Source organism: Rhinatrema bivittatum, chromosome 3, assembly GCF_901001135.1.
Source record: "Rhinatrema bivittatum chromosome 3, aRhiBiv1.1, whole genome shotgun sequence".
In the NCBI taxonomy this organism is placed as follows: domain Eukaryota; kingdom Metazoa; phylum Chordata; class Amphibia; order Gymnophiona; family Rhinatrematidae; genus Rhinatrema; species Rhinatrema bivittatum.
The window spans coordinates 155,322,427-155,350,305 of NC_042617.1; the positions used below are offsets into that span (position 1 = coordinate 155,322,427).

Sequence of the window (27,879 nt, forward strand, 5' to 3'; positions counted from 1 at the left end):
AAGCTGCTTCCTAATGGACACTAACAAGCAAGTATTCCCGTCAGAAGGGTGCAGCTGTAATCGATCCTATTTTACCTTAGAAGTATTTCTAACCACATGTCAAAAATAAATGAGGCCTTACAGTAACTTTAGGCAGGCCTGTATCCAAAGTATAAAACAGAGCCGCAAGGTATCTAACTTAACCAAATGGATTGACTTGTTTCGGGGGGAAATAAAACGTGTTTAGAACAAAATATGACATTTGCAAGTAAACTTTAGGCACCATCATCCACCGACAGACAGTATGGGAATGAGCAGGCAGTGGAGGCGATGTTAAAATGGGAAAAAAAATACAGGGCATCCAAGAAGGCAGACATTAACAAATCTGCCAACATCCCAGTCAGGACTGGGAGAAGAGCTATGCCAGACTAGTCATCTGTACTGTCTCGGCTGCCTTATAAGTTAAGGACTTGAGAAGAAAGGCTCGATTTTATTATTTTTTTGATTGGGGGGGGTTTGAGAAAACTATTTTGGTTCTGGTGTTTTTGGGTATATAGAATCCAGTTATAGGCACTTCATTGCGGCACCCGTTGGTTACTGCTTTACCACTGCGCTCTGCTGACATCGGGACAGGCTTCTAGGGGAACAAGATCCTCAAGCCACACCGGTAAACCAACCAATACTGGTAACAATCCTTTCCGTTAATAAATATTTTCCCGATATGACTTGTACTGTGACCTCTTGTTCTAGAGCTTGCTTTCTTGTGGAAAAAAATTAACAGGTTTGCTTCTTGCGTGTTATAAATGCATTTCAGGTTCTTTGTAAATTATACTTTTTATTAGAGATGTGAATCGGAACCAGAATCGGATCCGATATCAGTTCCGATTCACATCTCTATAGATGTGAATCGGAACCAGAATCGGATCCGATATCAGTTCCGATTCACATCTCTACTTTTTATTTAAATTTTCATATCAATTCAAAATCACAAATGTGGGAAATATAGGAAAATAGTACAGATTAGAGAAATACCACATAGAAAAGGAAATAGCATTCAAACATTCAAAGCTGTAACATCTGTATTAACAAGTCCATTCAAGGAGGAATTCAAAATCTTCAAATTAAAGGAAACAAAATGAGAGAAAATAAATAAAAAGCAGAATGTTGGCTCTCTCTAGTACAATAATCATTCAACACAACTTATTCTCTAGTAATAGCCTGTCCCTCTGAAACCATAAGAACATGCCATACTGGGTCAGACCAAGGGTCCATCAAGCCCAGCATCCTGTTTCCAACAGTGGCCAATCCAGACCATAAGAACCTGGCAAGTACCCAAAAACTAAGTCTATTCCATGTTACCGTTGCTAGTAATAGCAGTGGCTATTTTCTAAGTCAACTTAATTAATAGCAGGTAATGGACTTCTCCTCCAAAAACATATCCAATCCTTTTTTAAACACAGCTATACTAACTGAACTAACCACGTCCTCTGGCAACAAATTCTAAAGTTTAATTATGCGTTGAGTGAAAAAGAACTTTCTCTGATTAGTTTTAAATGTGCCAATGCTAACTTCATGGCGTGCCCCCTAGTCTATTATCCGAAAGAGTAAATAACTGATTCACATTGCCCGTTCTAGACCTCTCATGATTTGAAACACCTCTATCATATCCCCACTCAGGCGTCTCTTCTCCAAGCTGAAAAGTCCTAACCTCGTTAGTCTTTCCTCATAGGGGAGCTGTTCCATTCCCTTTATCATGGCACGGTGATCTCAAACTTTATCTTTCAAAACCAGAGTGAGCTGATCAGGCACCAGGAAAATAGAAGCACTTCCTTGAAGCTTTATAACATGCTTACAAAGGAATGCGAGGAAAAATTAGCGCCAGTTGCCAAAACATGTTGGTAATAGCCTGAAAAATTCCTCTTCTTCACCTGAGAATACTTGGATAAGTGCGGAGAAGCTGTAACCATTTGTCCAAAAGTGCCCCAGAGATTTGTACTAGGACCTATATAGTAGATTCATAAGTGATCTGGAGAAAGCAATAGCGAGTAAGGTGACCAAATCTGCAGATGATACTAAATTGTTTTGAGTTGCTAAAAACAGCAGCGGCTTATGAGGAAGTGCAGAAGGTTCTGGCGAACTAAGGAGACCGGGCACCTAAATGAGGGCTGGGCAAAGTGCAGCGTGCGGATCAAATCCAGCTCATCACTATCTTTCTTCCAGCCTGTAAAAGTTACATTAGGTGCGGCCCGTCAATGCTCCAAGTTGCTTACCTGTCGACCTTGATACAAGCTGAACTGCACAGCATCGAGCCTTGGCTGATGTCAGGCATGCGGGTAGGAAGATCAGAGCATCGGCACCATTTAGAGACATGACCCCTGCCAGCAGGGCTTCCGGCACCCAGCTGACAGGAAAAAGATGATGACCTGGGGAGGAGAATCATATGGTGGTTGTAAAGGGAAAGGAGGTGAGGATGGTGACTGACAGAAGAAGGGCGTGAGTGGGGGGAGGAAGAGAGTGAGTGACAGAGGGAAGGGATAAAAATGAGGGTGAGAGAAAGGGATGGGAAAGAAGTGAATGGAAGAGGTAAGAAGAGAGGACGCGTGCCTGAGATGAAAGGGAAGGGGACAGTGTGTGAGAGAGAGCAAGAGAGAAGAAAGTTTGTATGTTCCCCACATCTCCCCTCCAATCCACCTCAATCTCAGGGTGACTGAAAATTAGAAGTTTACAAGCATGAAAAGGGGGAGTTGTTTTTTTTTATCATCGTTAATTATCAGGTAATGTTTGACATGTCTGCAATTTTTATTTAATTGATTTCTGAGAAATATTTAAAGTCATTTTTAGTATGTTTTACTATTATTATTGATGATTTATATTTCTTGATTTTCTATGACGACGAATGGCGATGTTTCAGTTTTTGCACTGCATATGGCTTGTAGTGGTTTCAAATTCAGTTTTTTGTCTGCCCCTTTCTATTTATGCTTTATGGGAGCACCTAGAGGAGATCATCTTGCTGGTGGCTGAAAAGAATCGGTAAGTACAGCTTGGGGAAATTTTTAAAACTTAAAAGTATTTGGGTATATTATTTAGTGTGTTTGTATTGAAGTTAGTCAGAGGGCAGGCAAAAACCAGGAGCTTGTGTGCTTTGTATTAAATAAGTGTCAATTGTTATGTATGTGGACCCTTGAGCCGGTAGAAGGTAGATGGAACTACTAAAGGAAAATCCCTTAGAATTACCTCCAGCCGGAATGCGGACAATACTAATAGCTTAGACAGGAACTTCACCTTACTAGCCCACGCTCCCCGCAGGTTGTACCTTTGGGTACCAGAGCCAGTAGGACTTACCAGAAAGTCTTTTAGCAGAAAGAGAGTCCAGGAAGATCTAAGTCAAGACTGATTATATTAGAGTTAATAGTAGTCTGATGATCCAGGCAAACGTTTAAAGCATAAATCACTGAGGTAGCTATGACTCCAGATGTAACCATAGAAAACAGAACTTTATTCTTTTAAAAACTCAGCCAAATATACAGTCCAGAGATTACACGCTTTCTGAGACCACAGGCAATGAGACTGAAGGGAAAAAACAAAGCAGAACAAAATAATAGAAACAAGAATCCACCGGAGAAAACCCTGACAGTTGCTTACTCTAAGCAGACTCGTTGCCAAAGCAACCAGAGACACTGACAACAGCCTTACCCAACCCCCATGTGATGTCGTCATCCGGAACGTGATGACATCGTCAGCTGCTGCTCGCACATGCGTCCAATAAAGAAGATTCGCAGGCAAACGATCCGCCTCGGCCTGCTGACCCGAAACACCGCCAGCACCCGCCGGCGCCCCCCTCCCAGAACAAGCGCTGCGACGGCTCGAGCCACGCCACCCACCCCCAAGGAGCAACAATCCGTCGCGACCCGAAACACCGCGCCACCTCCCTCCTGCTCGAAAAAGCACCAAGACCGGGGACCGCGACCAGACCCATGACCAAAAGAGACTGGGGATCGCGAGAAATAAGGAAATAGAAAGAAAAAAAATTCTTCAATCCCACCAGTCCACAAAGAATACAAAAAGAGAATAAGCCACTTCTTACATTAAAGAAATAACTCTGCTTCATAATTTACAGTATATCAAAGGGCATTACATCTCGATAGGGCACTCAACTATCTGGAAGAAGAACAAACTGAACTGTACTACTACTCTGTGTTAACTGTTTACCACTAAGAAATAGTTGAGATGGAACAAAAAATACATAAGAGCCCTTGTATTTAACACAGCATTTGCATGGAAATTTTAGCACAAAAGAAGCAGCAATGTGCAAGACCTTATGTCTCAATAACAAAAATTGTCTTCTTTTTTGTGTAACCCTCGAGACATCTGGGTAAATTCTAACATTTAAAAAATAGAAAGTTTCAGAACGGTGTTTAAAATATAATCTTAAGAATCCAATCTCGATCCATATCAAACACAAAAGAAACAAGCATTGTAGCTGGTTTCGCCAAATCACTATCTGATGACTCTAATATTTGAGATGCATTGGAGATATAGAATCCCATTCCCTGAGATTGCACCAAGTTTTCATTTCTCCTATAGGGAGGCATATAATACACTTTAGCAACAGGTGGTATCGCCATCTCAGGTAGCTTCAATATTTCCATAATATATTTCTTTAACATTTCTTTCATAGAGATATGTAGGATTTTTGGAAAATTTATGAAATGTAAATTCTTCCCACGAACAGTATTCTCCAAGTTTTCAATTTTGTTATGTAACAGCTGATTTTCCTTAATTAATAAATTCTGCATAGGCTTACAGGCAGAGATTTCTTGTTTAACTATATCACTATCCTTAACAAAAGTTACTTTAGAATATTCCAATAATAACTCTCTGAATTCAATGTTAACTGTTTCAATTATAGGGTTAAGTTGAACAGATATAGAAGATCCCAAGTTAGAAATTGCATCCCATATGGTATCTAATAGAAACATAGAAACATAGAAACATAGAAATGACGGCAGAAGAAGACCGAATGGCCCATCCAGTCTGCCCAGCAAGCCTCACACATTTTTTCTCTCATTCTTATCTGTTACTCTTAGCTCCTTGTTCTATTCCCCTTCCACCCCCACCATTAATGTAGAGAGCAGTGATGGAGCTGCATGCAAGTGAAATATCTAGCTTGATTAGTTAGGGGTAGTAGGGGCAGTAACCGCTGCGATAAGCAAGCTACACCCATGCTTATTTGTTTTACCTAGACTATGTTGTACAGCTCTTGTTGGTTTTTTTTTCTTCTCCCCTGCTGTAGAAGCAGAGAGCCATGCTGGATATGCCTTGAAAGTGAAGTATCAGGCACATTTGGTTGGGGTAGTAACCGCCGTAACAAGCCAGCTACTCCTCGCTTTGTGATTGCGAATCCTTTTTTTTTTCTTCACCCCTGTCGTTGAAGCTATGCAGGATATGCGTGAAGCATCAGTTTTTTGTTTTTGTTTTTGGTTTTTTTTTTTTTCCCCCTGCCGTTGAAGCAGAGAGCTATGCTGGAAATGCGTGATGTATCAGTCTTTCTCCCATGCCGATGCAGCAGCGAACCATGCTGGATATGCATGGAAAGTGAAGTATCAGGCACATTTGGTTTGGGGTAGTAACTGCCGTAACAAGCCAGCTACTCCCCGCGTTTTGAGTGCGAACCCTTTTTCTTCTCCTTTGCCGTTGTAGCAGAGAGCTCTGCTGGATGTGTGAAGTATCAGTTATTCTTCTCCCCTGTCATTGAAGCAGAGAGCTATGCTGTATATGCATTGAAAGTGAAGTATCAGGCATATTTGGTTTGGGGTAGTAACCGCCGTAACAAGCCAGCTACTCCCCTCTTTATGAGTGCAAATCCTTTTTTCCATTACCTCTTGCTGTTGAAGCTTAGAGCGATGTAGGAGTCACAGTAAGCATGTGTATGTTTATTTAATAAGGGTATTGTGTCAATAGCCATCATTCTGGCGAGTCACCCACTCTTCATTGGCGGCCTCTTGACTTTATGGATCCGCAGTGTTTATCCCACGCCCCTTTGAAGTCTTTCACAGTTCTGGTCTTCACCACTTCCTCCGGAAGGGCATTCCAGGCATCCACCACCCTCTCCGTGAAGAAATACTTCCTGACATTGGTTCTGAATCTTCCTCCCTGGAGCCTCAAATCGTGACCCCTGGTTCTGCTGATTATTTTCCTACGGAAGAGGTTTGTCGTTGTTTTTGGATCATTAAAACCTTTCAAGTATCTGAAAGTCTGTATCATATCACCTCTGCTCCTCCTCTCCTCCAGGGTGTACATATTTAGATTCTTCAATCTCTCCTCGTACGTCATCCTATGAAGATCCTCCACCTTCCTGGTCGCCCTTCTCTGTACCGCTTCCATCTTGTCTTTGTCTTTTTGTAGATACGGTCTCCAGAACTGAACACAGTACTCCAGGTGAGGCCTCACCAAGGACCTGTACAAGGGAATAATCACTTCCCTTTTCTTACTTGATATTCCTCTCTCTATGCAGCCCAGCATTCTTCTGGCTTTTGCTATCGCCTTGTCGCATTGTTTCGCTGTCTTCACATCATTAGACACTATCACCCCAAGGTCCCTCTCCTGCTCCGTGCACATCAGCCTTTCCCCCCCCATCGAGTACAGTTCATTCGGATTTCCACTCCCCATATGCATGACTTTGCACTTCTTGGCATTGAATCTCAGCTGCCATATCTTCGACCACTCTTCCAGTTTCCTTAGATCCCGTCTCATTCTCTCCACTCCTTCCGGCGTGTCCACTCTGTTGCAGATCTTAGTGTCATCCGCAAAAAGACAAACCTTACCTTCTATCCCGTCTGCAATGTCGCTCACAAAGATATTGAACAGGACTGGTCCCAACACCGATCCTTGCGGCACACCACTTAAAACCGCTCTCTCTTCAGAGAAGGCTCCATTTACCATCACACATTGTTTTCTGTCCGTCAACCAATTTGCAATCCAGGTCACCACATCGGCACTCACTCCCAAGCTTCTCGTTTTATTCACCAGTCTCCTGTGCGGAACCGTATCAAAAGCTTTGCTGAAATCCAAGTAGATGACATCTAGTGCTCTTCCTTGATCCAATTCCTTGGTTACCCAGTCAAAAAAGTCAATCAAATTTGTCTGACAGGATCTTCCCCTGGTGAATCCATGCTGCCTCTGGTCCATCAATTCTCCAGACTGTAGATAGTTGACTATTCTCTCTTTCAGCAGTGACTCCATTACTTTTCCCACCACCGAAGTGAGGCTAACCGGTCTGTAGTTGCCTGCCTCTTCCCTGTTCCCACTCTTGTGAAGCGGGACCACCACCGCTCTTCTCCAATCATTCGGCACCACTCCCGTTTCTAGGGATCTATTGAACAAGTCACACAGCGGACCCGCCAGAACATCTCTGAGCTCCCTCAATATCCTTGGATGAATCCCATCAGGCCCCATGGCTTTGTCCACTTTCAGGTTCTTTAGTTCTTCCCACACATTTTCTACTGTAAAAGGATTTTCATCTATTCCCCTTCCCTCCAGTTTCTTTTTGTTTAGAGATGGTCCTTCTCCAGGGTCTTCTTTAGTGAACACAGAGCTGAAGTATTCGTTTAATATTTCTGCCATTTCTTCGTCTCTCTCTACACATTGATCATTACCACCTTTCAATTTCACTATACCACTTTGGACCTTTCTCTTTTCGCTGATGTATCTGAAAAATGTTTTGTCACCCTTTTTTATCTCCTTGGCAATCCTCTCTTCCGCTTGACTCTTTGCCAACTTGATTAATTTCTTTGTCTCCCTCAGTTGATACAAATATTCTTCTTTGTGCTCCTCCCTTTGGGATCCTTTATATTTCTTGAATGCTGTTCTTTTAGCTTTAATTTTGTCAGCCACCTCCATTGAGAACCAGATAGGTTTCAGTTTTCTTTTGCTTTTCTTTACATTTCTAACATATAGAGCAGTTGCCTTGGTGATTGCTCCTTTTAGATTGGTCCACTGCTGATCCACATCTCTCTCGTTCTCCCATCCTTTAAGTTCTTCCTCCAGGTAGTTCCCCATTTCCTCAAAGTCTGTGTTTTTGAACTGTAAAACTCGGGTCTTTGTGGTTCTTTTCCCTATTATTTTAGTGATATTAAACCATACCGTTTGATGATCACTGCTGCTGAGGTGGGCGCCCACCTGGACATCTGAGACATTATCTGCATTAGTGAGCACTAAGTCGAGTATAGCTCCTTCTCTCGTGGGTTCCAACACCATTTGTTTGAACAAAGATACTTGCATGGCATCCACTATCGCTCTACTATTTTTAGTTTCTGCAGATGGGATTTTCCAGTCTACATCTGGCATATTAAAGTCACCCACGATCACCACTTCTCCCTTCTTACCTATCTTATGGATGTCTTTAACCAGATCTCTGTCCAGCTCTTCCTTTTGGTTTGGAGGCCTGTAAACCACTCCAATATAAATGGACGCTCCGTCATCGTTTTTTAGGTCGACCCATAGAGCTTCTTCAATACCCCAACTAATACCCCAATACCCCAATACTTCAATACCCCAACTAATGTAATCAGCTTAGGTCTCACCGGGGTAGACACGGAAATCTTGCAGAGAGGATTAGATGGTAACCTGAAGGCAGTTTCAAGCTGTTCCAAATCGTCCTTAGGCGAGTCTGCTTCACCTGAAGGGAGCCCAATCCAGCCTTGTCTCCAGTATCTTTGGGCAGGCCCGTCTCCGCTCAGCAAAGGTGGTCCTCAGCACTTCTGGCAAATGGCGCCTCCAACGGAACCTCCCGGTCCCTAGAGGCTGCTGGATTAGCCGGTAGAGCCATAGAGATCAGGGATAAAGTTACCAATAAAGACTGTGGTGAAGAGGCCAGTAAATCTGTTCTGGCCCCCTCCGTCACCATCTCTCACAATCTGATCCCGCGAAGAATGTGGGTGTCCGTAGGTCCCGTAGTGGCAGAGTCAGGAGAGTCTGCGGGGAAGATCTTCTCCCTTGCTCTCCGCTTTCGAGCAGTATGCGGCATTTTTTAATAAAAGAAAAGCAGGACATCAACGCTGCCTCTAGCTTCAAGCAGCGGCCATCTTGGATCCTCATTCTTTTAGGCAGGTGACACTTTCACACTACAAATAAATTAATAAGCCTTTTAACTTAAATTCAGAAATTCCCACAGGGAACCAAGATGGCTGCCTAAAGGGAGGACGGCGTTTTAGGAGCTCCGATTTTTCGCTGATATTTTCCTTTTAAACATGCCTCACACAAAGCGCAAAGGGAAACTTCGTGTAGATTCCCCAACTCCCTGGATGACAAGAATTGAAGGGTTCTTTGCGCCGAGCAACATTTCAACTCTGGGTGAGTCGTCTATTATAGTGTCGGGTTTGGAGCAAATACCCACACTATCAGACCTACAAACCACCTTAAGCCCCGGAGCTCCATTGACTCCTCCCCCAGGGTACAGACAGCTTCCGGAACCAGGCGCAAGAGACTCACGTGAACCATTAGACAACCTTGCTCCTGTCGTGGGGGAACCTAAGGCTGAGCCTAGTAACATGCCTACCTGGTCCAAAGTCGTTGGAAGAACCGGTATCCCAATGCAGAAACAACAGCCAGTGCTTCATGTGACTAGAAGGGAAAGCTTGGAGATTATTCCAACGGCCTCAACATCGACCGGGGGGAGAGGCCCTGACTACCACCCAAAGGACGGAGCATGAAGGTTCTCAGGGACTTGGGGTAAGCTTTCAAACTCCCTTGTTACATATGGGTTCAAAAAAGAGAGATTACTTTGGAACTTGTGTGGCAAGCACTAATTTCCTTGGAAAACTCGATCTCTACTTTATCTGGCATAATGACTGAGAACCAGCAACATGTAAGACAGACTCTGTGATAACCTCTCACACAAGTAAAATTGCTGAATTAGAAGAGAAAGTATCCCAAATACAGAAAAATGAAGAAGGAACAGTAAAAGCAGAAATGTTTAATACTAGAAGAGTGGAAAACAGAGAATGAACTGAGATACAAAAACCTTCGGGTTTTAAATTTTCCCCAGGTTAAATTGGTGTCACCGTTAGAACAGTTCAAAAAATATTCATTGGAAATATTGAATTTATCACAGGAGGTTATTTCCTCCTATTAAAAAATATATTTCCTGAAAGAGAAAAAAAGCTGATGAAAAAAAGAATACAGAGTACACCAACACCTCAGGTTGAGGCAATAACCAATTTAACCAATATACTAGAACAAACCTGGGAAGAACAAATTGTATCTCGTGGAACTCTGTTGATTAGATTTGTATTTCCTTCTGACCGGGACTTGACTTTGAAAATGTTTCTACGAAATAGGGAAAAGATTTATCTGGGACAAAAAATCTGGATCTACCCGGATATAGTGAGAGAGACCCAGGTTCGGAGGAAAAACGTTTTGTCAATGTGCCAAGAAGCAAGATCCCTGGGAGCAGCCATTAATATCAGATATCCGAGTAAATGTGTTTTCAAACTTAATAAATGTGAGATACTTTTTTTTTTAACCTGTTCAGTTACGTTCCTTTTTAAATTCACATACCTCTTTGGGAAGTTTAGGCGTTACTTAACTGCCATGGAATAATAATTAATATAATGTTTGACCTCCTGAGTTATTTCTTATGATATCAATATTTCTTTTTTGAGCTCCAAATGAGTCTTGAATCTCCCTAAAATTCCTTTACTGGTCACACTGTTACTTTTTAAGACGGAAAGTAAAAAATATGATAACGGAAAAGTTGATATAAGTAATATTGCCTGTTATGCTTAATTATTGTATATTACCATGACCATTTAAAGACAATTTTGAATATTGTTGTCTACAAAATAATAAGCAATAAAAATAAAATTGAAAAAAAAATTCAGAAATTCCCCACACCTTATCAAGAGTTTAATCATTCCCTTGTAGGTCACTACCAGATATATAGTGAAAACACTAATACATTTAAAGGACCCTAATTGTACACATTCCTACTCCCATAGCAAACTAAAACTGAACAAATTTAAGATGAAGGCAGCAGCCCAGCAGCAAGAGCGGGGCCCCCAGTCTTTTGCACCAAGTGTCACTGTATGATTTTTTTACCCGCCGGTGAGAAATTGTTCCTGTGCATCCAATGCAAAGAGCTCCTGTCTCTCAGAGAACGAGTCCGAACTCTGGAGGCTAGAGTGGCAGACCTGGAAGAGCTGAGGCAGACAGAGAGGCATACAGATGAGACCTTCAGAGACATAGTAGCCAAGTTCCAACTCCAGTCTAGCAGCTCTGATGCTGCCTTGGAGGAAGGTCTCATGATCAGAGAGCATCAACTTGGTGCAACAGGTAATGATCCTGTAGCAAGAACCTGCTCTCCGGGTGGTGCATTGTCCTCTCCCACCGAGGATGTGTCTCCCAGGCGTAGCGCCCAGGAGGGAAGGGTTAGGTCGGCCATTATAGTTGGTGATTGGATTATTAGGAATATAGACAGTTGGGTGGTGGTGGGCGTGAGGATCGCCTAGTAACATGCCTACCTGGTGTGAAGGTGGCAGACCTCATGCGTCAGATAGGATTTTAGACGGTGCTGGGGAGGAGCCGGATGCCGTGGTACATGTCAGCACCAATGACACAGGGAAATGTGGGAGGGATGTTCTGGAAGCCAAATTTAACCTCTTAGGTAGAAAGCTGAAATCCAGAACCTCCAGGGTAGCATTCTCTGAAATGCTCCCTGTTCCACGCACTGGTCCCCAGAGGCAGGCAGAGCTCCAGAGTCTCAATGTGTAGATGAGACGATGGTGCAAGGGAAGAGGGATTCAGTTTTGTAAGGAACTGGGGAACCTTTTGGGGAGAGGGAGACTTTTCTGAAGGGATGGGCTCCACCTTAACCAGGGTGAAACCAGACTGCTGGCGCTAACCTTTAAAACGGAGATAGAGCAGCTTTTAAAAATAAATCAAAGGGGAAAGCAGACAGTTGCTCAGCAGAGCATGGTTGGGAGGGAGGTATCTTCAAAGGATACTAATGAAGCATTAGAGTTAGGGCATCCCGACAAAGAGGTTCCAATCATAAGAAAAGTAGTCCAAGTGCCTATAATTAGACTCACCTGAGCTAAGATTCCAATTTATCCCTATCAACTAAAAATAAGAATAATACAAACAAAAAGCATACTTTGAAATGTTTGTATGCTAATGCCAGAAGCCTAAGAAGTAAGATGGGAGAGTTAAGAGTGCATAGCAGTGAATGATGATAGACTTAGGGCCGGATTTTAAATCTCCTACACGCAACGGGCCAATTTTCAAAGGCCTGGCCATGTACGTAAACCCCCCGGATGCGTGAGAGTCCCGGGGTTAGTGAAAAGGACGGTCCGGGGGGCGGGGCGATCCAGTCCAGGGGCAGAGAGGGACTAGAGGCACCCAGCACATCGGCCATTTGGGCTGTGCAGGGGGGGATCGCGTGCCAGCAGGGTGTCAGTGCACGCAACTTGCTCCTGCTCAGAAGCAGGCGCAAAAGTTGAGTTAATGATTTGGGGGGGGGGGGGGGGAAGAGCAGGATAGCGGAAGGGGAAGGGAGGTCAGGCTAGGGGGTTGGGAAGTTCCCTCCCAGTCCGCTCCTTAATTGGAGTGGACTGGGAGGGAACTGGGGAAGGCCCCGATGCGTCGCCACATGTAAATGCAAAATTCTCCCCCCCCTTGCGTGCGCCGACCTGGCATTTTATAACATGTGCACGTATGTTATAAAATCGCGTGCGCAATGTTTTAAAATCTACCCCTTAATTGGCATCTCAGAGACATGGTCCAAAGAAGATAGCCAATGGGATAGTGCTATACCAGGGTACAAATTATATCACTATGACAGAGAGGAGCATCTTGGTAGTGGGTGATGCTTTATGTCCGGGATGGCATAGAGTCCAACAGGATAAAGATCTTGCATGAGCTTAATGCACAATCAAATCTTTATGGGTAGAAATCCTTTGAGTGTTGGAGAAGAATATAGTGCTAGGAGTATACTACCTTCCACCTGGCCAAGATGGTGAGTCACACAGTGAAATGCTAAGAGAAATTGGGGAAGCTAACCAAATTGGTAGTGCAGTAATAATGGGAGGATTTCAATTAGCCCAATACTGAGTGGGTAAGTGAAACATCAGGACATGCTAGAGAGATAAATTTCCTGAATGGAATAAATGACAGTTTTATAGAGCAATTGGTTCAGGAACAGATGAGAGAGGGAGCAATTTTAGATCTAATTCTCAGTGGAGCACAGGATTTGGTGAGAAAGGTAATGGTGGTAAGGCTGCTTGGCAATGGTGATCATAATATGATCAAATCTGAATAGACTGGAAAGGGGGACAGTAAGTAAATCCACGGCTCTAGTACTAAATTTTCAAAAGGAAAATTTTGATAACATGAGAACAATAGTAAAAAAAAAACAAAACCAAAACAAACCTTAAAGTTGCAGCTACAAAGGTAAAAAGTGTGCAACAGGCATGTTCATTGTTTAAAAAAAAAAAAAAAAAAAAAACCATCCTAGAAGCACAGTCTAGATCAGGGGTGGGCAATTCCAGTCCGAGGGCTGCGAACCAGGATATCCCTAATGAATATGCATGAGCGAGATTTGCATGCACTCTACCTCAGGTGTATGCAGATCTATTTCATGCATATTCATTAGGGATATCCTGAAAACCCAACTGGTTCTCGGCCCTCGAGGACTGGAATTGCCCACCCTTGGTCTAGATGTATCCCATGCATTAAGAAAAGTGGAAGGAAGGTCAAACAATTGCCAGCATGGCTAAAAGGTGAGGTGAAATACGCTATTTTATCCAAAAAATCTTTATTCAAAAATTGGATATAAGTAGTTGGTGATCTAAAGTATCAAACGCAGCTGAAATGTCTAGAAATACCAATATGAAATCAGTATTTGAATCAAAGCCATGTAGATAGGTATAAAAAGATGATAGGAGTAGAGTCTCAGTAGAATGACCTTTGCAAAAACCATGTTGACAGGGATGTAGGATTTCATGTTCTCAGAGATAATCATTTAGTTGATGTAAAACTGTAGATTCAATGAGTTTTGATATTTAAGTAAGGGAGGCTATAGGTCACAGGTTGGCAAGATCTGTGAAACCTAGGGATTTGTTTTTTTGTATAAGGAGAATGGATGTTTGCTTTAGGGCATCTGAAAAGATCCCTGACTCTAGTGATTGCTTGATTAGTTTGCAGAGATGGTCATGAAATACTTCTCCCAGGGCCTTAAATAGGGTACCTGAGAAAGGATTTAGAGGAGAAATTTGATTCGGTTTTTTGTGGAGAATTTGAAGTACTGAAGCGCTATTAATAGTTGAAAATGTTGACCAATTAGATTCCTGTGCAGAAAAGGGGAATTCAGGAGCCGGAAGGTTAATGAATCCTTTTGATATTTTTTGTATTTTCGTTTGAAAGTATTTAACAATTTGTGTACAAGTAGAGTCATTTATATTTGAGTTTGAAGTCTGATTAAGAGTGGTTAGACTTTACAATGTCTAGAGAGTACTGATGGATTACCATTTGCAGCGATTTTCCCGGCAAAGTAAGATTTCTTAGTAAAGCCAATTTCTTTTTTTATAGATTCGTAATAGACAACTATAAGTATTTTTTGTATTAGAACTTTTTTGTTTTTCGCCAAGCACATTCTTTTTTTCGTAATGCTGTTTTTAGTAGACGTAGTTTGTTCGAATACCATGGTGCATTCGGCTTTTCTTTTATGACGACTGCCTTAATGGAAGCTATGTGATTTAATGTGTTGGTAATAGCTTCATTCAAAGTTGATACTGATTCATTTATATTTTGAGCATTTTCTGTTGGCATGTTAGAGGTAAAAGCAGAAATAAATTAGTCAAGGGACACTTGTTTTCTTTTTCACTCAGCGCATGGTTAAGCTCTAGAATTCATTGCCAGAGGATGTGGATACGGCAGTTAGTATAACTAGGTTTAAAAAAGGTTTGGATGAGGTCAAGTTGGCTGCCGCTTGAGGAAGCTGTGCTGAGGAACGCTCCCGCTCCCTGAATTTACCTTTTGCCGTTTTTTCTTGAATATCATGCTCCATACAAAGAGGAAGGCAAGGGTAAGAGATTTCTTTAGACTCTCCCTTGCTGGCTTTACAAAACCTCGGATTGAGAGCTTCTTCATGCCGATGCCAGATCCACTGCTGGGAGTGCCACTACATGAGGGGCTGTGGAGCGAACACCAACCCCGCTGGCTGAGGAGATCTCATTGAGCTCCGGCGCACTGAATACACCATTTCCTCCCCAATTGGGGCTTTTGGAACATTGGGAGTTTCTGCCGGTGTTGTCGGAGGTGAGTCAGCCGAAGTCGACACTAGAGCGGATAGTCGAGACGGAAGATAGAGGCCCTAATTCTTCATTGGTTACAACTGAAATTCCCCCTGTAGCAGAGAGGAGCCCCAAAGAGGGGCTTGGTCACTTTGTTTGGCCTTCCATCAGGAGCCTCAACCCCCACCCCTATTGAGTCATCGGGGCAGGTTAATGCAGGAAAACTAGAGGTTAATGCTCAGGGAACTCTGAATGTGAGACCAAAGCCTTCAACTATTACCATGGACACCCTATGGAACTCCTTGGTTTCTCTTGAAACTGCTACTTCATCTTTGACAAAAATCTTTTTAGATATTAATCACCAGATTTTGGCCATGGAAAAACAAATTCAATCTCAGAAGGGGAGTTTGGAAGCTATGAAAACTTGTATTATAGCTGTGGAAAAAGTACAAACTGGACTGGTTCAGTCTGATTTGATTTATTCTGAAAAGCTTGAAAATATTGAGAATTCATTGAGAAGTTTAAATCTCAGAATCTCCAATTTTCCCTTTATAAAATTAATACCACTTATAGACTTCTTCAAGAATTATATGTCTTCTGTTTTAAAGATACCTACTGCGGCAATGCCCGTAATCAGAAGGGCTTTTTTAAAATCATTATGCCTATATTTTTTATTGTAATTACTTTATACATCTGTAATTCTGCAACAAGATTCTTGTGTTAATTATAAGTTTCAGAAAAAAATAAAAAAAAAGGTTTGGAAAATTTCCTAGAGGAAAAATCCTTAAACTGCTATTAATTAATAAGCAATAGCAGCTTGAGATTTATTTAAATGTTTGGGTACTTGCCAGGTACTAATGACTTGGATTGGCCACTATTGGAAACAGGATACTTGGCTTAATGGACCCTTGGTCTGAACCAGTATGGCATACCTTATGTTCTTATGTGGGTCTTTTTGTGTTCTACATCTGAGACTGAAGTGAAGTATTCTGCTAGCTAGGAAAATGTCTTTTACCTCTTGCCCTTAAAACATATGCCTGTTAGGTTGAAGGTTTTGCTGATTTTGGTAGAGGCTGGGATCCATGATAGCAGGGGCTCCTCAGGTGTTAAAAAATGGCGGTGATTAAGCCTTTGGAATTTGAAAAGCCTGTAGCAAGTCCTAATGGTTTGACTGTCAGGCCAAGGACCTCCAAGAGGGACCCCTTCCTTCCCCACCGCAGTTATTGTGGCACATAACATGCCAACTTTTCACCTTTGTAACCACTCCTTTTAGTTTTTTCTAATTTCCTCATAGTCGCCTTGTTTAAGGATAATTGCTACCATAGAAGTTTTCCTTAAAGTCCTTCCTTCAGTGATTATAATGTAATCAAATTTAACATAATCATTATCAAGCAGCCCCATCACTGCTATTTTTATTTATTCAATGGCTTATATTCTGCCACCTCCACTCAAAGGGGCAGAGCGCACTGTATAACCCACACTCAGACGCAGGTTAAGTAGGCACTAATCCACGCCCTAAAGTAATACGGGGATTATCACCTATTTAAATGCGCATAAAAACGCGGAGTGAATACAATAGGGCTCATCACACACAAATGCACGTGAATGAGGCTATTACTCATTCACTCCGCATTCAAAAAAAAAAAAAGCGTGCGTCTCAGACGCACATTTAGCTCTCAGATATTAACGCCTGCCTGGAGCAGCGTTAACAGGTGAGCACATGTAAAAGTAGTACAGAAAAGCAGAAAAAATGCTTTTCTGTACTTCTTTTCTTATGTAAAAAAAACCCCCAAAAAAAAACCCTCGGAAGGACTGCCGAGTTATGAAGACCGATGCTGGTAAACTCTGCATCGGTTTTCATAACCGGCCGTCTGCCAGTAATGAAAATGGACGCCGATAAACTCGATGTTTACCGGTGGTCTTCATAACTCGGCAGTCGCAGCGGGGTCGCGTTAGCAAGGAGGCGCTAAGGACGTGCAAACGACCCTAGCACCTCCTTGCTAGCACGATCCCCTAACCCTAGCGCCTCCTTGCTAACGCGACCCCGCCGCGACCGCAGAGTTATGAAGACAGACGCCAGTAAACATCGAGTTTATCAGCGTCCGTTTTCATTACCGGCAGACGGCCGTTTATGAAAACCGATGCAGAGTTTATCGGCGTTGGTCTTCATAACTCGGCAGTTTGCTGAGGTATTTTTATTTTTTTTTACTTAAGAAAAGTCAGCACCCACTTTCCGCGTTTAATATTGCATCGGCCCCAAAGAGTGTTCAGTGCGGAGTACAACATTATAGTTAGTCAATAATAAAACAATACATTAAATACAATCTCATAAAAATTATGATCATCATGCGAAGGCTTCCCTAAACAGCAATCTTTTTAGTTGAAATCTAAAGACCTTCACATCAAGTTGAGACCTAAGTTGAACCGGAAGAAAATTCCACATAATATTAGTCGCATTTGAAAAGGCCCTTGCCTTTGTTCTTTACAAACGAACAACATTGTTTGCTGGCACTTTTAACAGATCGTTATTTGCCGATCGTAAATTACGAATTGGTTTATACCATTTCAATCTATTCTGTAAAATACATCTACAATCTGACATCATAAGCTTATGCACTAAAGTCAACAACTTAAATTTGGCTCTCCACCTCACTGGTAGTCAGTGCAGTTCCCTTAATGTGGGCTAGATGTTACGCTTGCACTAGATCCTATTTTATAGTAAGAATTAGATCTAGATTATTTCCCCCCTCTTGTCAATTCCAGGACCAGCTGCTCCAAGCAGCTAGAAACTTAACCTCCCTAAAATGTCCTGATGACATTTACCCGATCAGTATTAGGGTAATTAAAATCTCCCATTATTATAGGGCTGCCTAATTTATTAGCATTCACCGTTTGTCTTCATCCTGGCCAGGCGGACAGTAGTATATCCCCACAGATATACATTTCCCTATCACATATAGAACGTCTACTTCTAAAGATTCCACACTGCATTTTGTTTCTTGTAGGAATTTTATTCTATTTGACACTATGCCATCTCTAACATAGAGACCACCTCTCCACCAATTTGACCTGGCCTATCATTTCGGTATATTTTGTACCCTGGTATCAGTGTCCCATTGGTCATCACCCATCCCACCAGGTCTCTGAGATGCCTATTATGTCTGCATCTTCATTCAATGCCATATATTCCTACTCTCCAATCTTATTTTTTAGATTTTGGACATTTATATACAGACAATTCAAAATATTTTTAACTGTATTCACAGTCTGCGCACCTAGGCTACTTCTATATTTAATACAACCTCTCTATTGAGATAAATCTAACTTCTCCATTATGCCAGCACCCTCTGAAGGTACCTCACTCCATATACCATGTGCTCCTAAGTGACTGTTGGTCCAATGATTTAGTTTAAAAGCTGCTTTATATTCTTTTTAAAATGTTAGTGGCCAGCAGCCTGGTTCCAACCCTGGTTAAGGTAGAGCTCATCCTTTCAGAATAGGGTTCCCCCTTCTCCAAAATATTGCCCAGTTTCTAACAAATCTAAAGCCCTCTTCCCTGCACATCACTTCATTCACACATTAAAACTTCAGAGCTCTGCCTGCCTCTGGGTTCCTGCATGTGGAATGGTAAGCATTTCTGAGGATGCTACCTCTAAGTTCTAATTCAGCTTTCTATTTAAAAGCCTAAATTTGGCTTTTAGAACCTCCCTCCCACATCTTCCTATGTATTGCTGCCCACAGGGACCAAGATAACTGGTTCCTCCTCAGCAATTCCTAATGATTGAATCACCAACTAACATTTAAGAAAGGGTTTCTTCCTTTGAAAAGGTATAAGAAGTGTGATATTGATCTGAATTGGTGGTGTTATGGGAGCACTGGGAAGTAGTCCCAAATCTGGGGATGTAGTGTGCCCATGGACCATGGCACGACCGCAGAAGCAGCTCCCAGGAAGCATCAAGGCAGGCGAGACGTGTCCAAGCACGGGCGAACTGGCTGAAGATCAGGGACCCTGGCCTCTGCCAAACCTGAGCGCATCGAGAGAAACCCAACAACGCAATGCTGGTCTCTGGAGTAGCCCTCTGGCCACTCGATAGCCCTTTTGGACCTGCTGCTTGGTACAGCAGATGCGACAGGACGGACAGAGGCTGAGGGCAGGAACAAGAAGACTCAGACAAGTCACAGGATACTCTGACAATTCGGACATAGACTCAGGTTACTCGGAGGACTCAGACAAGGTTCAGGATTACGGAGATAAAACTGAGTGAGTGGTGCATCGCCGCACGCCCTACACAGCCGCTCGTGGCTGGTCGCAGACCACGCTAGTGGCGAAGCAGGCTCTGGCAAAGTCTTAGGCATGGATGGAAGCAGACACCAGGAACTCCTAAGACCAGGACAGGATTCAAGACTCAGGATACTCAGAACTAGGCATTAAAAACAAGGGTCTTCCGGAGACTAGCTCTACTGACTGAAAAAGGCAAAGCACCACCTCTGGACATGGAGCATCAGGACATCTGGAGAACTGGACAACTGGAACGTCAGGACATCTAGACCTTGGACCGTCACGACACACAGTCAAGGGCAGCAAGGAGGCACCGGAGTCGGAACATCTGTTCTCCAGATGTTCTCATGTCCAGGACATCTGGACCATCAGGAACATCACAGCAACGACATCAGGAACCAATGAGTCGGAAACACAGGATCAGACGAGAGACCAGGAACACAGAAGACGACGACAATTAGGGAATTCCCAACAAAGAATGGAATGCCTTGAAGAAGCTAACGACGTAGAGAAGTCCAGGAGTGGACTGACTCCTTGCAAAGGCAACAAAGAACAGATGAAGAACCCAATTTATAGGGCTGACCTGGATGCACTCCCACCACAGGCCCTTTAAGAAGCGGAGAGGTGCGGCTTCGCGCCTAGGGCAGGACCGTGGAGAGCGGCGTCCACGCTGCGAAGAGGAGCAGGAACCGCACTAGGCCGCAAGGCCACAAGGCCACAACCCCGGCGTCAGCAGCTCCAGCCGCGAAGGTGCAGCATCGACGGTGACCTCCTAGGCCGCTCAAAGGCACAGCAACAACGGCTTCCGGACCACGGGAAAAGGCTGGGGGCAGCTCCAAGCCACGAGAGAAGAGGCAGGCATCGGCAGCCTCCAGGCTGCATGAAGGCATGGCGGCAGCTCCCTGCCGCCACACAGCAAGGGAAATGCTGGTGGCCACCGGGCCACGGCGGAAGATGAAAAGAGGTGAGAAGCTGCTCATGGCCCTAGCCACGGGCAGAATCATAACAGGTATTCAATAAAATTCTGTTAAAAGAACAATAGCTGAAAGGGTCAATCTGGCAAACTAACTGAAGTGTTTGTGTTTTAATATATATGTTTTTATGGAATTCGCTTTAAACCCGCCCTCCACAGGGCAGTGCAGCATGTCAATCAAAAGTTATGTATGTCATATTGTAAATCGTTGTCATCTTCATTTGGAATGACGGTATATAAAATGGCTAAATAAGTAAACAAACTGTGGAATATGTGGAGTACAAATTACAATGGCTGTCCTAACCCTTCCTTCCTGGACACACGTCCCTAGAGACGTAACCTCAGTAAGAGAAATGCAGCATCACCTGGTAGGAAGGTCCTTGCTACAGGATCCCACATCAAGATGATTTTCTCCTTCCGGGTGACCTTTCTCCTCCAAGGCAGCACAGGGGCTGCTAGACTTGAGTTGGGACTGTTTTACTACATCCCTGAAGGTCTCATCTTATAAACTTCGCTGTCTGCCTCAGCTCCTCCAGAGATCAGATTCGCTCTCCAAGAGCCAGGAGCTCTTTGCATCAAGCGCATTCATAAAACCTCTCACCCACTGGTAGATAACCATCCATGTGGCACTCCGTGCAAGAGACTGAAGGCCCCCATCTCACGGCTGGACTGTATCTTTATATCACTGAGTTGTTAGTTATTTAAAGTTGCTAAAGAAGTAGGACTGCTTAATCTAAAGTAAAGTCCGTTAAAATGTATTTGGTGTATTTTATTTTAGTTTGGCAATGACCTGCAAGGGGACAACAGTTGATCTATCGATAAGGGCTAAGTCACTCCCTTGTTTTATCTAAATCCCTGATTGAATCTTATTGCGAAAATATCTTGATCTGAAATATGGTAAAAGTCTATAAATCCAAGAATGTGCTAAGGATGGGGAGGAGGAGGTAAAAAAAAAAGAGGCACTCAAGATTAAAAATTAACCTAGCTTTCTTCTAAATCAGGCATACATACAGGCCTGGATTTATCAATAGGCACACTAGGCCTGTGCCTGGGGCAGCAAAAATCTGGAGGGGCAACAGGCTGGCTGAAGATTTATTGCCTTCCAGCTGTGCTGAATTTCACTCAGCAGAGCCCTCTGCTTCCTGATTCAGCCCCTCCCTTGCCAGGCAGCATGCAGGGAACAAAATGGGAGGGAGGGAGTCTGGTGCAGAGAGAACAAAGAATCATTTTGGTAAGATTAGGAGGGGCTGAATAGGGATCATTTGGCTTGAGAAGAGAGGCCGAGGAATGAGAGTGGATCAGATGGGAGGGAAGGGGACAGAGTGTGTGTGTGTGTGTGTGCGCGCCAGATTAAGAGTTTTAGAGAGTTGTAGTAAGGGGAGCAGGACCAGAGCACAGTAGGAATTCCTACCTCCTCTCTTTCCCCCTCCCCCACCCACTGCAATTCAGGTTCTCTCTCCCTTGGTCTCAGATTCTGTTCCCCAGATACTGGAACGCCCCCCTCCCCCCAACATGTCCTATTCCCTTTCCCATCGCAGAACCTCTATCCCTCTCCCTCTTTTCCTCCCATCTCAGATTCCTGATTTCCCCCTTTCCTCTACCTTCCCCATTATCCCATCCTCCCCTTCCCCAGTCCTTTCTACCTCTACTTCCCCCATCCTCAGTCTTCTTTCCTTCTCATTCTCCCTCCTATCCCCAGTCTTTTCACCTCACCACATACCTAGTCCTCCTCCCCCATCCCTGCTCCTCTCATCCTCTCCTTCTCTTTTGCCCATCACTGAGATCTCATCCCTTTACTGATACTAAAGATCCCTTTTCCTCACCGGATAAAAAAAATAAACAAGGTTAGAAAATTCCATCTTTCATATTATAAACATTAAGTAAATGTTTGCCAATGTGCTTCAGATTTTTCCAGTTTTGGCTATAGAATCTATACCTGAACTGCCACAGCAAACTGGGGGATTCTCCCTTACACCTCCGGCTCACTGCTGTCCCACCTTTCCCAGGAGGTGGGGGTGGAAGAAGGGGCAACAGCAGCAACAGTGCCTTAAGGGTGGCAAACTCTTAAATCCGGCTCAGCATACATAATACAAATTAATTTACCCACAGTCTCCCTTCGTCCCCAAGTTTTAAGTCACAAAATTTCTCAGCAAAGCAATACTTACCGATCCCCCTTCAAATCACCAGCAAAATCAACTTCTGCTCACGGTATTCCCTCAGGATTAAAAGGTAACCGAGCTCTTGCTTCAAAAGGCAAATTACTTCTAACAAACTCCTTTGATACACACTTCAATTAGTTTGCCAGAGTGACTCGGCTATTGTTCTTTTAGCTGGACTTTACTGAACACCTATTCAGAATATCACAGACCTTTTCAAATGAAGGTACACTGTCTAAATACATTAACCTAGCCTTCTTTTAAATTAGGCACACACACTAAAAATTTAACCCCACAATCTCTCTTCTTCCCCAAGCTTTAAGTCACAAACTTTCCTGGCAAAGCAATACTTGCCAATCCTCTTCAATCACCGGCAAAATCACCTTTTGTGCTCAGTACTCCCTCAGAATTCATTCTTCCGTTCCCTCATATTAAAAATTTTGAAATATAGAGTTCTGTCCCCAGAGCTTACAACAGCCACTGATCTAGGGCAACACCATCTTGGATACCCCATTACTTCAGCTGCAGCAAACTCAATATTTAAAATACCAATAGACTTAAAAAAAAAATTTGGTAAAACAAAAGGTTGTGTCATTCAGGAAAGCATCTATAGGGTATATAGATAACTCAGGTATAGCCTCTCTCACTCTGAAAGGACCACTGCACTTTACCAGGCCCCCCTCTGAGAGCGACTGCCTAAAAAACCCTTGACTTTTATCTAGCTGACTCCACCCTGCTGATTCTATGCTTACATATGTAAATTATGTACAAGGTTATGCCTCTGCCGGTAAAACAGCAAATAAGTATCTCTTATTCTTATCTGTACTGTAATTAGAACCACAGCCACAAATGTACAACTGTATTAATTTTGCCCCCTCCTGCAAGTGGTGCCCCCTAACCTCAGCTACCACCTTGATCCTACTGATCACAAACTGCAGATTGTAAACAACTACCAGTACTAAACTTCTACCTATGCAAAGACTGTACTGCAACATCAGTCATGCTTTAAACTCTGTTGCTGGAAAACCATGAAACACAAAACGTGATGATGTCCAGCTAGCCTAGCATACAAAACAGGGGCGCCAACTGCCTGTAAAAAAAAAAAAGAAAATTGGTCCTGCCCATAAAGTCCATATATTTTTTAAGCCTGCTCAAAGTTCTGCCCACTGCTGCTTCTCATCTCCAGTGCCACTGACCCTTTTGCAATTGAAAAGTGCAGGCCGCAACTTAGCCATACAGTGCTTCCATCTCCATTTGCTGTCATCGGTGCATGAGCGGGAGCTAGAGGTGGTGCATATTCACACTGTGCCCTTCATTTGCCATCATCAAAAGGGATTGCCCATGTTCCGTCTCCAGATGTCTTCCTTCCCCCAATCCTGTAAAGATAACCTATAATTCTTCTCCCTGGTGCTTCTGAAAGAACTCTGCCATAGCCCAAATACCAGATTATTACGCTGCTCTTACTGTAAGATCTAATAGTATGACAGAAAAATGAGAACCTGCTTGCTACAGGGAATATTAATGGCATCATTAAAATAATAATGATACTGTAGAGTACAAAGATCAAAATGTATAGCAGTCTAGGTCACTCAGAAGGCAAGGCAAAACTTCTTAATGCTATCTAAATGATAGAATTTAAATTTTGCAGTACCAAGAAAATATCTTGCAAGCTGTCAGCGTCCCTGCTCATGCCCCTGGTCACCATGTAAGTCTCACTTCAAAAATGGCTAGGTCTTTCATGTTAACAGCAAAGTTGAAATTTTGCACGGTTACTTTTTAATTTAGTTTATTTGATGAATCACATTTCTTTCAGTAGATCAGTGCAACTTTAAAGCCATGAATTAAATAAAAGGTTCACAGCCTTGGCGGTCCAGCAGAAGCTATTACCACCATCACAGGAATAAATGCAACATTGTGCAGCAAATGCTGTTTACTGTTTAAATGCAACCAGATTTCAGCATTATTTACAACTGAGGAGATCAGCAAGACAAGCTAACTCATCACATCACTGCCCTCAGCTAATAAGAAACGCTGCCTTCAGTTTATCATTAATGTGTATTCATGCATATGACTTTGATGAACAATACTTTTTTTATTATTATTTCCCAGCGCTGATGTTTTATAAGCTTTCATCATCATCAGCGTAGAAAAATATTTAGAAAACATGGGCACTAACTAGCCAAAATATTTTAGGAACCAGGGAATTTTATTTTTTTTTTTTTGGGCTGGTCTATTTTGGTCTATTTTGTGAAATGTTTAGTTTTATGTCTTTTTTTACTTTCCTTTGCTGCCCCTTCCATCTCCTCCCTCCCTTTCAAGCACTTTCCTCCTCTCTCATCCCTCTCTGCTAACTTATGCCCCTCTGCCCCCTTGACCACAGCCATCATGCTCCGCAGGCCAGGCCCTCCAGCTCAGAGGCAGCAGCCACTGCAGCACTCCATCCCACTCCACCCCCAGCAACTCTTCCATTGGGTACCAAGGTCTGAGTTTTAGGCACCCAGGATTTTTCCAGCCCTGGGCATCATCCTCCTTCACAGCATAACCAGGAATTGGATTAAGTCAAGGAGAGGTGGGCAGGCAGAAACTGTGTCATGCACATGTCCTCTTTTAATCATCATTGCTGAAAACCTATTTGATTCATAGGGCTGCAGAGCTAGGCACAGTGAATTCCCACACATACTTTTGAAAATAAAAATAAAAAAAAGCCAGTAGAACCCTCAATATTGTATTTATTTTCACCCACATGCCCCTGTAAAGAGGCTTCTTTCCAAAATTTAGGTATCTGTATATTGCAGGTGCTTTCTCTCCTGGAAAAGAGAATGGCTTTTTAAAATATTCATGAGCCAGGCTGCAGCAAAGTATATTTAGTCAAAGAAAAAAAAACAGACCAGAAGCCTAGAATGTAACCCTGCTGGTACTATTTTTATCAGAGCATAAACATTGTAGGCTTGTCATTTGCACTGTCCAAAATCATACACATCCCAATGGCACATTACACTGGTTCAAATGGTAAACCAAATCAAAGCCATTTAAATATGGAGCTAATCTTTACACTTGCCCCTGTAATTATGCATTACATATTTGAGAAGCTAGAAAAACATGATCAGAACTCAAGAACAAGTTGTACATCTATCTGTAAATTTGCTTGCAACCACTAAAAGTAATTTTTCATAAATGTTCAATAAACTTAAGAAAAAACTTGCCAGTGGTTTTAAAAGCAAATTACGTTTTCTTTTACACACATAGTTCTGAGAATTACTATAGCATTCCCAGAGTACCTTCATCTATACAGAGCCAAGATCACTTAGTCTTGATCAATATACAATGCCTATAATCATCATTCCAGGGAATTCACATAATTGTTTAAAAAAAAAAACTATTAGTGTTTTGGCTTTTTACTTTTCTTTTTAATGTCCAACCTTGATTATCTCAACAGCTCATGTGCACCTGCATCTGGGTTTGGATTATTACTTAAAGGCAGGCCATCAGAAAACAACAGAAGTTTTTAAAATATTAAACTGCTTTTAAATCCAGTTCCAGGATACTTTGAAAGAGAGCTATTTTGTTTGATGATATTCTCTTTGGCCTTGTCCATCCCTTTGTACAGCCACAGGCCATACACTGTAACCGTCCTGCTCAAGACTGAAAATGGCAGTTTCATGCCACCACCAGATCAGCCACAGGGCAGCTTCTGAAGGCCGCACTAAGCCAAGTCTTCTACAATCAGGAGCTTCCTCCTCAAGCTGAGCTCTTACAATGACAATAACCAATTTTGATGCCTACTTCTATGTTTTTCCAGAAGACTTTTAACAAAACAGCACATAAAAAAAAAAATAAAAACCACCAGTTTATTATCACAGAGTACTAACCACTGGTTTCTAGAAACTAAAATCTAACAAACGAGGGTGTTCAAAATCAGAGGAATATAAGTGTTTTCAGGTAAATAAATAAAAAAAACCTACAAGTAAACCAGTGCATTTCCCAGTCAGCTTGCTGACTGCCCCCATACCCTAACACCTCACACACCGATAAGACTCCGAAATAATGAGTTTATTTTGCGACGGCTTGTTGCAACTGTGCTGAGGTGCACTCTCCGGCTCAACAGTCCAAATCGCAAAATACGAGACCCAAGTGAGCCCACGCCCGGCACAGACAGGCATGTACCTGGAACTCAGCAGCTTACTCTAGCTCGCGCCAGAATCATTCGCCCACCACCCCCCAAAAAAAGTCACCCACCACTGATTACGTGCGCAAAGAAACTCGCAGTCTTTCCCTCTATAGATGTGTATTAGCTATCGCAAGTTGCCAATTTTCCCCTCTGCAAGCTCCCCGAGCAGGATCGGCTCCCACACACCCCTCCCCTTCTTGCCTGCGAGCCGGGGAGGAGCAGGAGCGCTGCATTATTTACCTGGGAAACTCCGCCACCAGCAGCCGCAGCAGGAACCGCGCAGCCAGAGGTGCAGCGCCACCCCGACCACGCACGGGCATAAGAGCAGCAGCAGCGCGGGCAGACCGCGCATTGGCCGCCCAGCCGGCGGAGTCCCGGCCGGACCCGCAGGAGGAGGAGGCGCCCCCGTTCTCCGTCAGCCGGCAGGGACCCCCGCGGCCCGCAGGCGTTGCACCGCCCCTTCCTCCTCCCACCATCCCCACCACCGCCAGCCCCTTCTCCCTCCGACCGGCCTCCATAATCTCGGTCTCGGCCGGGAATTGTAGTCTCATCTTCTGCCGCGCAGGCTCTGCGCCGTCCTCTTCAGTTGGCCCGGGAAACATCAGCTCCCAGGGTGCACCTGCTGCCAAGGAGACGCGCAAAAACGTCACAGAGAAACGTAATAAAACCGGAGGCTGGATTGCTGCAAATTAAAGTGCTTATGTTTTACCCAAGTTTGCCAAAAATGTTTTGCCTTTTTTTTAAACTATATCTTTATTACATTTAATTAAATCCAAATACTAACATATTTGAATAAGAAAAACAAGGTACACAATGTACAAAAAATAATACAAAATAAAAGATCATAGGAAAAATACAATCCACTCTAGACCACTACAAAGAAGGGACTCTAAGTATTGGCTATTGGGGATGCAGGCCTAACCAAAAGGAAAAAAAAAAAAGATCATATAGAAAAGGCAAATGTTTTGCCGTTTAATACTTGGCTTTAGCAATGCATACACAAACTGTCAGTAAATAAAGCTTCTTGAAAAGAGCTA

At 43.1% G+C, this 27,879-nt stretch overlaps 1 protein-coding gene across 5 annotated transcripts in view; it reads right to left on the minus strand.

Moving 5' to 3' along the window:
• Positions 1-27,302, minus strand: part of B3GALNT2 (beta-1,3-N-acetylgalactosaminyltransferase 2) — a 141,456-nt gene extending 114,154 nt beyond the window's left edge. For all 5 annotated transcript variants that reach the window (XM_029593851.1, XM_029593849.1, XM_029593850.1 and 2 more), the window contains exon 1: positions 27,083-27,302. In XM_029593851.1, the coding sequence (XP_029449711.1) occupies positions 27,083-27,194 (112 nt within the window). In that variant the 5' untranslated portion in view covers positions 27,195-27,302. The remainder of the gene's footprint in view (positions 1-27,082) is intronic.
• Positions 27,303-27,879: the final 577 nt, after the last annotated feature.